Here is a 13,924-nt window from a genome sequence, read left to right on the forward strand (position 1 = left end):
GGGCACTAATCCCATTTATGAGGACTCTACCATCATGACTTAATCACCTCCTAAGGGCCCCACCTTCAAATACCCTCACACTGGGGATTAGGTTTCAATATGTAAACTTGGGGAGGACACGAACATTTAGTCTATAGCAGGTAATACGAGATTGAGTCTCTTCATGGTTAGAAAAGCTTTCCCTACAGCCGGATTATAAAGTAACGACTCCCTTAGTATTTGTCTAATATTTTTATAGTTTCCTTTTAAATTTACATCTCTGGTCTATTTGGAAATTATTTTGATGTACGGTGTGAGATATGGATCCAATTTTATCTTTTTCCATTTATCTATTTTTCCAAATAGATATCCAGTCATTCAAGATCATTTATTTAAAAGTCCATCTTTTCCCAAGTGATCTTAGATGCTATATAGTAATTCCCACAAGTATTTGAGTCTATTTCTGGGCTTACTATTCTCTTCCACTCTATCTATTCATTTGCCAGTACCACAGTGTTTTCATCAGAGGGGCCTTGGAGTCTGTTGTAATGTTTATTAGAGCTAGTCCTCCCTATTGCTTTTATTTTTCAGGATTTTCCTTCATATTATTGTATGCTTATTTTTCCATATGAACTTCAGAATTAGCTTGCATTGCTCCAGGAAAAACAATTTACTTTTATTTTAATTGGAATCACATTACATTTATATATTACTTGGGGAGACTTGACAACTATACGGCATTGAATTGTCCTATATGAAAACCAAATGATGTCTTTCTATTTGTTCAAGGCTGCCTTTTTGGCTTACAGGAGTGTTTCACGGTTTTCCTAATACAGTATTGGCCTACTTCCTGTTAAGTATTTTATTTTTTTGTTTGTTTGTTTCTATGTTAAATGATGTTATATCTTTTAAATGGTTACTGTTTGTATTTTTGTATATGTGTTTTTAGGTAAATTGTATACCATGCTACCTTATAGAACTTGTTAGTTGTTATTCTTGGTACTGATTGTGTTTTCTAGGTGTAGTATTATGTAATAGACATAGAGATATAATTTAATTCTTTCTCAATTCTTATGCATCTAAAAGCTCATGATTATTAGCTTTTATGTCCAATACTATGCTATATAGTAGTGGAGATAGAGGACATACTTTATTTGGCCTTGATCTTAATGGGAATGACTTTAATGTTTCTCCATTAAGTATGATGCTAATTTTTGAGCTGAGGTATAAAATATCTCATCATGTTAAGGAAGTATTTACTAATTTTTATTTTATTTTTATGAAATTAAGCATGAGTGCTGAAATTTGTCAGAGGTTGTGTTACATTTTATTATTTGCCCACAGTTCTTTCTTTTTTCCCTTCTATCATGATTCAGTGTGGAGGGAGCATACCTCACCTGCACTTTGATGTGGGGTTTGACCATGTGACTTCTTTTGAACAATGGAATTTTATCAAATGTGGCAGTGTGTCAGTTCTGAGCCCAAAGCATTCTAAGTTTCTTCTCACTTCTCTTGTGTTTCTGCCTCTACCATCAGAAAGACATGCCTTGGGTAGTTGCTGATCCCAGATAGAGAGACATATAGAGCAGACCTGAATCTATCCTGCAGCCTGAAGCACAACCATTCTTGCCAACCAACAGGCTAGTGAGTGAGAAAAAAAAGATATTTGCTGTTGTAAGCCATTGAGATATTGGGAATGTTTGTGATTCATTATTTTCACAGTATAGCTGACTAATGCAAAGTCCTTTTTAATCATCTATAGATCTAATCATATGACATCTTTCTCCTTAGACATAACTTTATGGTGGATTACAGGAATGAATTTACTGATATTGAAGCATCACTGTCCTGGGATAAAGCCCCCTAGATTATGATGCATTCTGAACTTGATTTCAGATTCTGCTTGCTGGTATTTTATTTAGGATTTTTTCATTGTTAGTCATGAGTGAGATTGGTTTATAGTTTTGTGTGTGTGTTTGCAATCTTTACTAGGTTTGCATGTCACAGTTATGCTTGTTTCATAGAGATCGTTTTCTTTCTTTGTTACAATTTAAATGGTATTGGGATTAGCTGATCTCTGAAGGTTTGATAGAATTCCCCTGCAAAATCATTTGGGTCTAGTTTTTATAGTTCTTTGATAACTTTTTCTCTTTCCTCTACAGAAATTTCTCTATTTATGCTTTCTATGTATAGCAAGGTCAATTTTGGCAAATTGCATTTTCCTAAAGAATAATCTGATTCATCTAGTTTTTTTGTTTGATTTGTATTGAGTTGTGCAAAGTAGTCTCTTTTGATTTTTAAAATTTCCTCAGTTTCCTTGATTATCTCCTTTTTTTATTACTTGTGTTTTCTACCTGTTTTCCTTTATTGGGTTAGCTAATGGTTTATCTATTTTGTTGATTTTTTTTTACAAAGAACCAGCATTTTGATTTATTAGTTTCTACTCCTTATTTGTTCTCTACCTCATTACTTTTGCTTTTAACTTTACAATTTCCTTCTTTACGGTTTCTTTTGCTTTACTTTGTTGCTTTTTTCTAATTTGGAAGATGAGAGCTCAATTTATTTTAATGTTTTTATTTTTTTGTTGCTGCAGCAATTTAAAGCTATGGATTTTCTGTAAACACTAGTTTAACTATCCTCTATTGATTTTATGTTTTCATTATGATTCTTTTTTAGACATTCCGCAATTTTATTTTTTTCCTCTTTTGTCCCAAGAGTTGTTTAATAGAGAAGTTTTAAATTTCCAAATGAAATTTCTAGTTTTAGAAAGAGCAGACGAGCAAGACCTGGAAATAAAGATGCTTGCTCTACTTCAGGTTTCCAGAACTTTTAGTTTAGAATGAAACTAAAAGTTTGGTTATTGCCTGAAACAGCATTTAAAAATTTTCCAGTACAAAGAGAATATTTATTTATTATCTACAAGTGATCAGGATATCTATGGGACCTACCAAGTTTTCATCTAAGGGCAAGAAAGCAATACATTTACTCAGCAAATTAGTGAAGAGTGATGAGAAACAATAAAATTGATTTGTGATTGCATCTAGCCTTTCAATAGCTTTCTTATCAGCTTTGTGAAAATTACAAAAAGGTGCTCCCACTGGGCGGAAGTGGCCTATACAGCCCTGCATGGTTGGAGGATTTTTGGCTGAATATCAACCCCAACTTGGCTTCTGTTTCCTTGACTGGGAACTTTAGCTCAGCCAGAAACTGGATGGCTGATGCAGCAGGCCCTAGAAGGCTCTCTACTCAGACCAGTACGTTCATTAAAATGGTTACCATTGTTAATTGCTGGGCAACTACGGGACAACAACCAAAAAAAGCAATTGACACCACCAAACTTCATTACATTTGAGATATAAGATTTATTCACACAAACAAAAATAATCACAACAAAATATACACTAAAGAAACAAAAGATTATAGTGACATAAAATTTAATATTTTCTCAAGTGTGTAAAAGTATTTTGTTTACTCATACAAAAAGTATTTTGTCTGCTTCTACATAAGATTTCTATTCATAAAAGAAGAGCAAACATTAAAATGCAGCGATAGTTTGCATTTCTTATATGGAAAGAATGTAGGCCAAACCCTGAAGCTTTTAGTTTACAAGTCTGTTACCGTGAAGCCACACACTAAACTAATGATCAAAAACATTATCTGCTTCCAGATCCACGTACGTATACATTCACCAACTGAGCTGAGAAATAAGCATTTCATATTCTCTCCCACCCCGCTATTATTTTTCTACAAGCAAAAGTAAGAAATCATATTTTTCTCCTTTTAATTGACCTCAGAAGATGCACTCTCTGATTCATGAAAAGTGCGAAATTTCAGGTATTTGTCTTCGTCTTCACTCTTACGGTCTCGGACTAGCTTGCCTTCACTGCTGTGGAATTCTTGGCTGGGGAATTCCTGGCTGACTTTGGAATTTTCACGACTATCAATCACATCGGAATGCTCACTGGTCTCATCATTTGCCTTCAGCTGATATTCTTTGGAATGCTCCCGGCTGTGGGTTTCCACACTGTGGTCGTCCAGCTGACTTGTTTCCTGACTGTCCTTCCCACGGCTGTCCCAATCAGAAGCCACGTGCAAGCCCTGGGCAACAAGGACGGCCTTGTGTACATCATCTATGTCCTTGCTTTCCACAGGTGATGTGAGGTCCTCTTCCGTAGCATCAGGATACTGAATCACAGCACAAATGCAAGAAGGAATAAATGGTCAGGGATAAGAACATTGTAATTCTTTCCTGTGCTCTAACTTTTACTCCAGTTTACACTGAACATCGTCTAAGTTTGGCTGAAATAAAAAATAATACTAGCATGTTACTTTGTATTTTCTCAAGCCCTTTCACCTGTCATCTTTTGTTTAATAAGTACTTCAATTAAGTATGCGATGAAACCTATGAGGTAGGTCTCATTATCTTTGTTTCACACAAAGGGAAAGTGAATTGAAAGTTAAACTGTAAAGTGAATAGTAAATGGCAAGGCTATGTGTCAAATCCAGATCCTTTGACTACAGATTCAGTATAATTTGCAACTCTACAATTCCTCTTAGGTATTTAACTTCAAAACCTGACCGTTACATTGTGAAAATAATTGCTGTTTTCTAAAATCTTATTTTAATCTAAAAAAGTGAATAGAATAAATGCTCTAAAGCGAGGATTTGGAGAAATAGCACTGTGATTGAGAGATAAAATTAAAGAGAAATTACATGGACTTAAACATAAAAATCAGCAAGTGGCAAAAGGTTTTGTATTCAATAGTCATAAAGTGATGCTTGCTGAATGAAAGAATGAATGAATAAGTGAACATGCAGACTCTGGTTTCCTAGAACTGGGCTCTATGATAACCGTCTGATGTGTCTGTTAAAGAGTTTACCTGGTCTTCAGATCTGCGAAACTTCCTGGATTTTGACTTCAGGCCATAACTCAAACTATCACCTCGGCCATCATACGTGTCTCTTGTGGGCACAGCTGGTGTAAAAACTGGGGTTGCTGGAACGTCAGTGGAAAAATCAGTGACCAGTTCATCAGATTCATCAGAATGGTGAGACTCATCAGAATTGTCAGGGTCATCAGTAGGATCAGTTTCATCTGAGTCATTTGAGTCAATGGAGTCCTGGTCATCCTCATGGTCTCCATCATCATTGTCATCCACATCATCTGTGTGGTCATGGCTTTCGTTGGACTGACTTGGGAGGGTCTAAGAATCAAGATGGCAGGAAAATTAATGCAACAGGTTTTATTTTCCCTTAGCCTTTACTGTGCATTAGTCCTTTACTAGCTTTCTTTTATTTAGTTTCAGAATCTTTGCGTTCACAACAATATGCTCAATGGCTTTTAGGAACCAAGGTGAGCATCTTGTAATTTTTCTTTTAACATCAGGATAAATAGAATCTCAGTCTGAGGTATTTTTTTTTGCTTTCCCATAAATAAAACATTTTCATAGACATTTTCAAGCCAAATATGCAAGTATAACATTTATATCGATAACTTTGTTTTTCCTTAATTTTAGACATTATTTAATTTGCCAAATTCAAGGATGCAATAAATACAGATACATTATAGTGAGATTTTTTTCTATTTGAAATGAGAATTCTCAGGCGATCAGAGTGCCCATATATTAATGCATGCACCAAAACCTAAAACCACCTCCCTATTAGCTCAGATAATCAAAAGATGACTGCTATGCATGTTTAGTATAAACTGCAGCTCAAATCTGTCAATTGAATTAACCAGTTAATTCTATTAAACTTCTGCATAGCAAATATACTGGGTCACTTATCTAACTTTCCTTATTAGAGATTCTTAGTGTATTCAAACAGAATCTTATGGAAAACAAATTTAACTTATCTCTTTGCTTAGCAAATATGTCGATCTTGGCTTTGGTAGCCAATAGTTAGATATTTATCAGATATAAAGACAGCTTACAAAATACGTTATATAAATTGTAAAAGGCTTAGACAAAGTGTCTAATAACAGACATTAGTAAACATTTCCTGCCACACTAAATTTATCTGAAGAAACCTGGTATCTCTGACATCTAGTAAATACCTGCTTTCTTTCTGATCAAGTCTTAGACTGGCAATTTACTGGAAAATTGGCTAATGGAATTTTGTCAGAATTGAGCCCCGGCAATGTCATGGGGAGAAAGAGCAGCTTCTTTCTTCTCTCCTAGACATGGTGGGCCTCTGATTCAAAGTGGGAACTCACCTCTTGTTTGAGGTTGTCAGTTTCTTCAGAAGACACGGTCTTTGGAAGAAGGAAGGGCACATGTCAGTGTACATCATACATGCTTAACTTTTTAATTCAAAAGTTAGCCTGATCTATCCAAAGCAGATCTTATTTTTCAGGCTTGTGGGTGGATAGCTTAAAGCGGGAAGAAGCCAACACAGCAGATCAGTTGGTGGCCCAAGATCACATTTACCACTGGGCAGGCAGGATCCATCTAACCAGCCCAAATGGCCTGCATGTGGCTATTTTTCTGTTGTGTTGTTCTTTAATTGCGAGAAATGTAATTTTTAAAATTAATTAAAATTAAAAATACCTGTGGTGCTAGGAGATTCTGCTTCTGAGACGGATCAGGCTTGAGCCATATGCTTACAGCATCTGAGTGTTTGTTGTAAAGCTACAAAAAAATTTGCATATTGTCATTATGAAAAAAGAAAAAAGAAGGGGGCCGCCGCGTGGCTGAGTGGTTAAGTTCTTCCGCTCTGCTTCGGTGGCCCAGGGTTTCGCTGGTTCGGATCCTGGGCACTGACATGGCACTGCTCATCAGGCTATGCTGGGGCGGTGTCCCACATGCCACAGCTGGAAGGACCCACAACTGAAAATACACAACTATGTACCGGGGGGCTTTGGGGAGAAAAAGGAAAAATAAAATCTTTTAAAAAAGAAAGAAGCATAGAGATCTCTAGTGGGTAAGCTGAAAAATATACTCCACCGACCTTGCTGGATAAGCATAATATGCATGTGTATAGTCAAGCAGAGCTTTGGAGTCCCCTCTTATGATTTATTTTTTCTTGCAAACTCATTTAATAAATGCTTACATAGCACTTCCTGTGGGCCAGGCACCCTTTCAAAGTGATTTAAATATGATTGAATCCTTTGAATCCACTTAATCCTCTTAACCCCCTGAGATAGGTATCATTGTTATTCCTATTTTACAGATCAGGAAAAACTCAGCCACAGTGAAGTTAAGTGGTAGTAAGTGGCAGAGCCAGGGTTCAACTCCAGGCAGACTGGCTCTTCACACCCATCTTGACACTGTGCCTCCCTGTTCTACGTTTGCTCGCTGAAATTTCCTCTCAGACAAAGCACATCTAAAGCCCAGGCACCTTAAGTGGTGTTGATCATCACTGTTTCCTCTCTCTGTGGAACAAGGAGAACTTTCCAAGGTCGTGCTGTCTAACGTGGTACCCTCTAACCACAAAACATGTGGCTGTTTAGATTTAGTTAATTCAGTTCCTCAGTGGCACCAGCTACATTTTCAGTATTCAGTACTACATTTTGAGTATTCAATGGCTAGTGGCTGAGTGGACAGTGCAGAAATAAAATATTAACTTCATCCCACAAAAGTTCTATTGCTCTAAGTTGCCAAAGAAGTGAATGGAATGGCCTTTCCTTTAGCCAACTTATTTATCTGGAAAGTGATTACAATATGCTAGTGCAGAGTAGGGGAAATGCCCTGTATATGTGTCATCTGATGGGCTGTGTCACCCCGTGCCAGTCACTTCACATCCCTGTCCTTAAGCATGAGAGCCCTGGGGGTTCCGCAGAGTTCCTTCCATAGCCAGCCACCAAAGAGGGGCTTCTCTGAAAGTTTTTGCTGGAAGAAGAGGTTCCTTGCCTAAAAAAGGTACAAAAACTACTGGTCTAGATGAGTTCAAAGTTTCTTTCTTTATATATTTACATAAATGTTATAGTTTACATATATTTAAATAAGTATAGATATATATTTCCTGATGACGCATGCACTCTAGGCTCAGGGAGAAGGTATTTATAGACTTTCCCATATTTCCTACTAGCTCTAAATTTCCAGGGTTCTAGTAGGTTAGCTCTTCACTTATCTCCTAAATGCCGTTTAATAACTTATACTGCCATGGCTTCTTGTGCTATATTTTATTCTATGAAAAAGGCACTAATTCTTGCCTCAAAGAGTATGACCCCTATCTTCTCTGGAAATGTTCATTTTTCTGGCTTATTATTGTGATTCAATATTTGTGTTCTTAAATCAGTTGGAAAACAGACACATCTACACCCCCCCCACCCAAACACACGCAGCAACACCCCTCCAAACGTCTTCAGTAAGCCGTCTAACGGCAGCGAGCCCAGGCAGCTCTCTGCTGGCCTTTGTTCTGTTCGTCTGGAATCGAACTCTGTGTGCCTTTTTGTCCAAGCTCCTCAGGACAATGCCCGTTTGTTGCTGGCTGGCACCATTTCACCTATTGTGGAGGGGCAGGTACATCTATGGCGCTGGTCAAATAATTCTCATGAAGAATCTGATTTGGTCATATGTTTGGTTAGAAAAATGTGATCTAAAGTCAGCTGACAAGCACAATCAATGCAAACAGCATAAACAGACCTTCTTTTTATAGTGGGCTTCTTAGCAAACATCTTAGGAGATGTTGTGAATATGACAGTCATACAAACTGTCCAATATGTGAAGTGAATTGTAAATTTAGCCTTCCACTAAGGAAAACAAAAGATGGAATTTTCTACTTCTAGAACAGTATATTGACTCATGGAAAGAAAAAGCCATGCAACTTCATACAACTCATTTTACGTAAGTGATAATGGCCTAGAGCATTATTTGATTATATTAAAAAAATCTAGTTCAGTGTTGAGTAAATACTTATTAAAAACCATACTGTGCTTGCTACTGGCCTAGATTGAAAGCAGGCAGTCAATATATAGTTTTATAAATGAACAGGCTTGACTATGAAAATAAATAAAGTTGGAGCAGATATGTCTGTGTTGCTTCTTGAAGCAGTCACATAAATAACTATATGATGAACCTAAGAAATGCTTACCTGCTTTTCCTCAGAGCTGCCAGAGTCGGCCTGATTAACCTTAGAAACAGAGAGGGGGAAGAAAGATTACAATGTGAATGTGTTCCTAGCACACGGGAGCATACAATTCCTTTATTTTGAGAAATTTTTTTAAGATTCAGCTGTACTCACTGGAAGGGCATAGGCGATGCCTAAGAGGCATAAGCAAATCACGGCAATTCTCATGGCAGCGATTTTTCCTGCAAAATATTTTGTACAGAATATTTGATCTCTTCATAGCTTACAACACTGATACCTTTTAATGCCACCATATCACAACATAATCACAAGTGAAATATATTTTCTGTAGAATATTTTCTCTTGTTTAGAGAAAGCTTTTCTTTTTAATATTGTGGTCTTTTGAGTTAATATTTGTAATGCCACCTCTATTCTCCATCTCTTACTATTAGGCAAGGATGGGAGGAATTTGACAAGTCTATATTTATTCAACTTTAAAACTGAGAATTCCAGGGATTATACCATTACTATCTGATATCTCTAGCTTTCTAAACCTAAAAACACATCAACAGTAATTTAATTAAAATAACAAGCTAGTGTGGGAATATTTATTTTTCAGAGAAGAAAAACACAAAGGGAGAGAAAATAAAGCTACGAAAGAAATTTGCTGTCTACATTTTTCCAGCATGCATTTCAAGCGTGATTTTTATCTCAAATTATTAAAAAGATGCTAATTAGGTGAAGCAAGGCTATCTCTAAGTTAGTTATTTAAGTAAGGTATTCTAGATATTTGAAACGAAAATGAAAACACTGAAAACAATCAACAGCTTTTTTATTTGTGATAATAAGTCTACTGAGTGTCACACAGGTATTTTGGTGAAGATTTTAGCAAATAAATACAGAAGTAAAATATTCAGAAAGGGTTTTTTCCCCTGAAAACAGGATAAATCAAATCATTAAAAAATAGCATTATCATTGGCTTACGTTAGCACCAAAGATCCTTTTCCTGTGAAATGCCCCATAATCATCTATCCATTTAAAATGATGTAGATAGAATTATTCCAAAGAGGCATAGAATTTAATTTTTTTCTCATTGGAAGAGCTGGTTTCAGTTCTTTGGACGACTCATGGAAGTATTTCTAGGTTTTACGTTCAACTGGCTTATAAAATAGCTGGTCACCTTTCCTCCAGGAGATCTGCAATGTATCTGGCACGCTTATTCAAAAGACTAGAACAGTTTTAGTCTGCTTCACAGCAGTACATTTAAACTCTTTTCCTTACCAGTTCACCTTCCCCCTGAGATGAAACTGAATGCATAGGACAGCAACAAACTGCAGGCTTACCTGGGGCTGCCCTGCTTAGAAGCGAGTCAGTCCGAGATGCTGCTGCTCTCCTCGCCTCCTCTCCTTGCTGCTGACAGCCGGGACCTCCCCGAATTTAAATGCTGCTCCAGACGTTCTCCACCAACACAGGGAGGAGAGATGTGTCATGAGGTTTTTTGCCACCTCCCAGCCCACTTGCTCCCACACTTCCCCCTCTGGTTTTGCGGTTAAGAAACAAACAAACACAGACTACTCTACAGTTTAAAACATTACTTAGGTACAATATCATTAGCCTTTTCATTTAGGGGTTGGACATCAGCATCATGGAAGGGCAGGGGTCCCATAAAAAAAGGGGGAAAATGACTAGTTCTTCCAAAGACTTTATAATTACTGAATCAGAAGAAAAAACGTTGTGTCAGTCCTGAATAAGATTAAATAGAATGGATTTTTCTTTCTTTTGGTTTAAACAGCAGATTAAAGTCATATATATATGCACCCAAATTTGCCTCACAATTATACTTATTTAAGGGTTACAAGGCTATTGTTAGGCGTACAAAGAGTTCAGAGACGCTCCCTCCATCCTTAACTACTCCAGCTCCGTTTCTGATGTCAAGTCTGCAGCAGCTTGTCATTTAGATCAACGGCATTAGCAACATTAAAATCCACGCTCATGCCCATTAAGTTGCATTTACAATGACCTTTCAAGGACATGGATTTTTGTCGCACTGTTTGCATTGTTTGGAGGAGATGAATCCGATACTTGCTGTATAAAATAAAAGAATGGTAGTTTACTGCAGAGGCTGCCGCAGTGAAGCAGTTTGAAACTGAGAGCAGGGCTGCGGCTGGAGCGCCGCCTCAGGAGCCGGAGCGCGGCTTTCAATCCGCTCTGCGGCTGATTAGCTGTGTGACCTTGGGCAATCGCTGAGCCCACCTGTGCTTGTTCCTTCGCCTGTCAAATGCACGTACTGTTACCTAACTCATGGAGTCTTGAGAGGTTTAAATGAATTAGCATGTGTAAAACTAACAATGTGTGGCTCATATATATGCATATTTTAAGCACTGTGTGTGTGTTAACTATTATTAAAGTTTTTAGAAGGTAGTCATGATTTGTAAAGTCTTTAAATGGTATAGGTTGTTAGAATGAGACTAGATGTAACATTATTAAACTGTGTATGTCAATAGTGGAATTGCACACCTCTAAAGGAATGGATTAGATTTCTGAATTGTCTTTTTCTGGTTTTCTCCCAGGATATTCAAAGTTGGTTACTTAATAAGAAAACTTTAAAAAATTCTATATTTAAAAACCTTTACTGGGTATTTAAAAGCTATCTGAAGGAAAGAAAATTACAGATGAAGTTTGAATATTGGAACAGAAATTAGGGGTAGCAGAGCTCTGGCTCCATCTTAAACATTTAATATTGTCTTGAGATTACTTGACCTCTTCACCTGCCTTTCTTAGTTGTCAAATGGAGATTCACTCATTTACCTCAGAGCCCCATTGTAAGAAGTGTGAAGTGAGAGTAAAGTTAAATGGCCCCATTTATTATTAGTTCTATCAAAAGTGTCAGTTCCTATTGACCAAATACTGCTTTAATATAAATATAGACTAAACAATTTCTTGCCGTGTTAGTAGTGTAACTAATGCGTAGGTTTTATGGACATCTGGTAGGGGAAATATGTCTCTTTTAAATTGGGTGCATTCCAAATGAATTGATATAATTGATTTCTGGGTTCTAAGCATTCATTTTAATAATTCAAATGGCAGCTATCTCAATAAAATATAAAGGACACAGGTTATAAAGTTGCAAAACAAACTTCTTATTTGCTTTTAAAAGCTGTATTTTTTTCTCTTTAAACACATTACTCACTCACATAAGTTTGTCATGTTGTCAATTTAGTGGAGGGAAGTTCACAAATTCTAAAAACAACAAGATTTCCACAGAATTCACTATGGTTTACTCTGTGCCCACGGGAATGATTTAATATGAACTTAGGGAGTTATAGGAATAGATTTCACTGGAGCTCAGCCATCTTGAGATGAACCATATGACCCACCCCGCGCCTCTTCCGGTTATAGCTCCAAAGGGCCACACGATGGCAGCGTTTCTGAAAAGGATTTCAAACTACAATCTGGTTCTGTCAGTTTTCTTATTCTGACAGAATAGAACATTCACGTATTTAAGGACAGAACTATAAAACAGCCGTGGGGCCCTCCATTTCTTGGAATGCCAGGTGAGGAAATATTTCCCAACAATGACGTGCTACACAATAGCAGGGAACACAGAGGCCTAGAGAACCAAAGCATTCTTGTTCTGCTCTGTCTGGGCCTTCAGCAATGCCAGGTGGATGCTACTGTCTCTGTCCCCACTTCCCACATTCACTCAAAAGGTTACTGATCCTGAGGTCTCACTCAGAGTGAAGGCTTGTGAATTCATGGCTAAGGAATGTGTCTGGGATGCTTCAGAGATGAGAAGATAAGTGATTTGTAATGGAGACAGTGCTGTAAAACTTGAAATGCTTAGCGTGTCATTCTGGGCTTTGAAGAGGCTCATGCTTCTTGCTTTTTGTAATCAAACGTGCTGCTCTGAGAAAAGATTTCCAGTCGTCATAATTAATGTGTTAAAAGATTAAATCAGAAGGGCTAGATCTGTAGTGTTTCCACACTAGTTTCATTCTTGATTAGGCTAATGCTTGGTTGTTAGAATCAAAAGGTCAAATGGTCAAATTCCTTGTAAATCTTGCATGTGAAAGGAGAAAAGCTTAGCTATTAAACCGGGATGAAGAGTAGTCTGCAGTCATAAAATATAGACACTATACGAGGATATATGGAAATATACAAAGAATTTTAGATTTTTTCTTGAATTACATGAAAATTCCCATATAATAGGAAAATTAAGTCACTGAAAAGATCTCACCATTTTGGTGGACCTTATTATACTGGCTTCTAGTTTATTTGGATATTTCTAATTATATTCTACTTAGTAAAGTATATTCAACTGTTTCAACTCTTTCAGCTCTGTCATTAATTATTTTTCCCCTGAGTCAAGGTGCAGATAAAAATCTACTATCTTGGCACCATCACCAATCTGTCATAGAGAAGTTGGGAATTATAGCTAATCAGAAGCCTACCACAGTATTCATCATCTGTCCTCTAGGGAAGAGGGCATTATTGATTACAGAGGGAAGCAAGGGAGGAAGATAAGAGGGTGATTCTTTTTTAAAGTTCAGACATGAAATTAGAACGTTTCAGAAATACAAAGAAGAAACACAATAAAACTTTTTATCCCAGTGCTCAATAACTTAACAAAATTCAGCTCCTAAAAAAGTAGTCCTACTGTTGGGAAATAGTAGTTTCCTTTAAAACAAAAGAAAAAATTTTCGTTTTGGACCCATAGAATTGTTGTAGAGTAAATAAGTATACAATAACTGTTAATGATTAATCTCTCAGCTCCTTGTCCATAACGACTAATTCTGAGCATATAGGTCTTGCTTATCAACACAATGCATGGGCGCTATGCTAGAATCCATGTATCATACGTTGACAGCTAACATTTGCCAGGACTCAAGAATCCAGCAGTATTTCTTTACCAAAATATTATCACTAACTCCAAGAA

The 13,924-nt window shown here is 36.9% G+C and overlaps 1 protein-coding gene and 1 long non-coding RNA gene across 2 annotated transcripts in view; one reads left to right on the forward strand and one right to left on the reverse strand.

Moving 5' to 3' along the window:
* Positions 1–3,321: 3,321 nt before the first annotated feature.
* On the reverse strand, positions 3,322–10,915 carry SPP1 (secreted phosphoprotein 1). Its single transcript, XM_014842441.3, has 7 exons — positions 10,332–10,915; positions 9,163–9,230; positions 9,013–9,051; positions 6,528–6,608; positions 6,194–6,232; positions 4,860–5,183; positions 3,322–4,164 (listed from the first exon to the last, which is right to left on the reverse strand). The coding sequence occupies exons 2-7, from the start codon at positions 9,214–9,216 to the stop codon at positions 3,760–3,762; spliced, it is 942 nt and encodes a 313-aa protein (XP_014697927.2). The 5' UTR covers positions 9,217–9,230; positions 10,332–10,915; the 3' UTR covers positions 3,322–3,759.
* LOC139044836 (uncharacterized) overlaps positions 8,576–13,924 on the forward strand; it is a 76,346-nt gene continuing 70,997 nt past the window's right edge. Inside the window, exon 1 of the long non-coding RNA XR_011502146.1 lies at positions 8,576–8,765. This is a non-coding gene — a long non-coding RNA (uncharacterized lncRNA). The remainder of the gene's footprint in view (positions 8,766–13,924) is intronic.

Source organism: Equus asinus, chromosome 3 (genome assembly GCF_041296235.1).
Source record: "Equus asinus isolate D_3611 breed Donkey chromosome 3, EquAss-T2T_v2, whole genome shotgun sequence".
NCBI lineage: Eukaryota > Metazoa > Chordata > Mammalia > Perissodactyla > Equidae > Equus > Equus asinus.

Bases quoted from the DNA above. Each gene is read 5' to 3' on its own strand.
- SPP1 (XM_014842441.3), bottom strand. From the start codon at position 9,216: ATGAGAATTGCCGTGATTTGCTTATGCCTCTTAGGCATCGCCTATGCC. The intron at 6,609-9,012 runs GTAAGCATTTCT...ATTTTTTTGTAG, and splicing joins GCAGCTCTGAGGAAAAGCAG to CTTTACAACAAACACTCAGA. The intron at 5,184-6,193 runs GTGAGTTCCCAC...CTTGATTCTTAG, and splicing joins CTGACAACCTCAAACAAGAG to ACCCTCCCAAGTCAGTCCAA.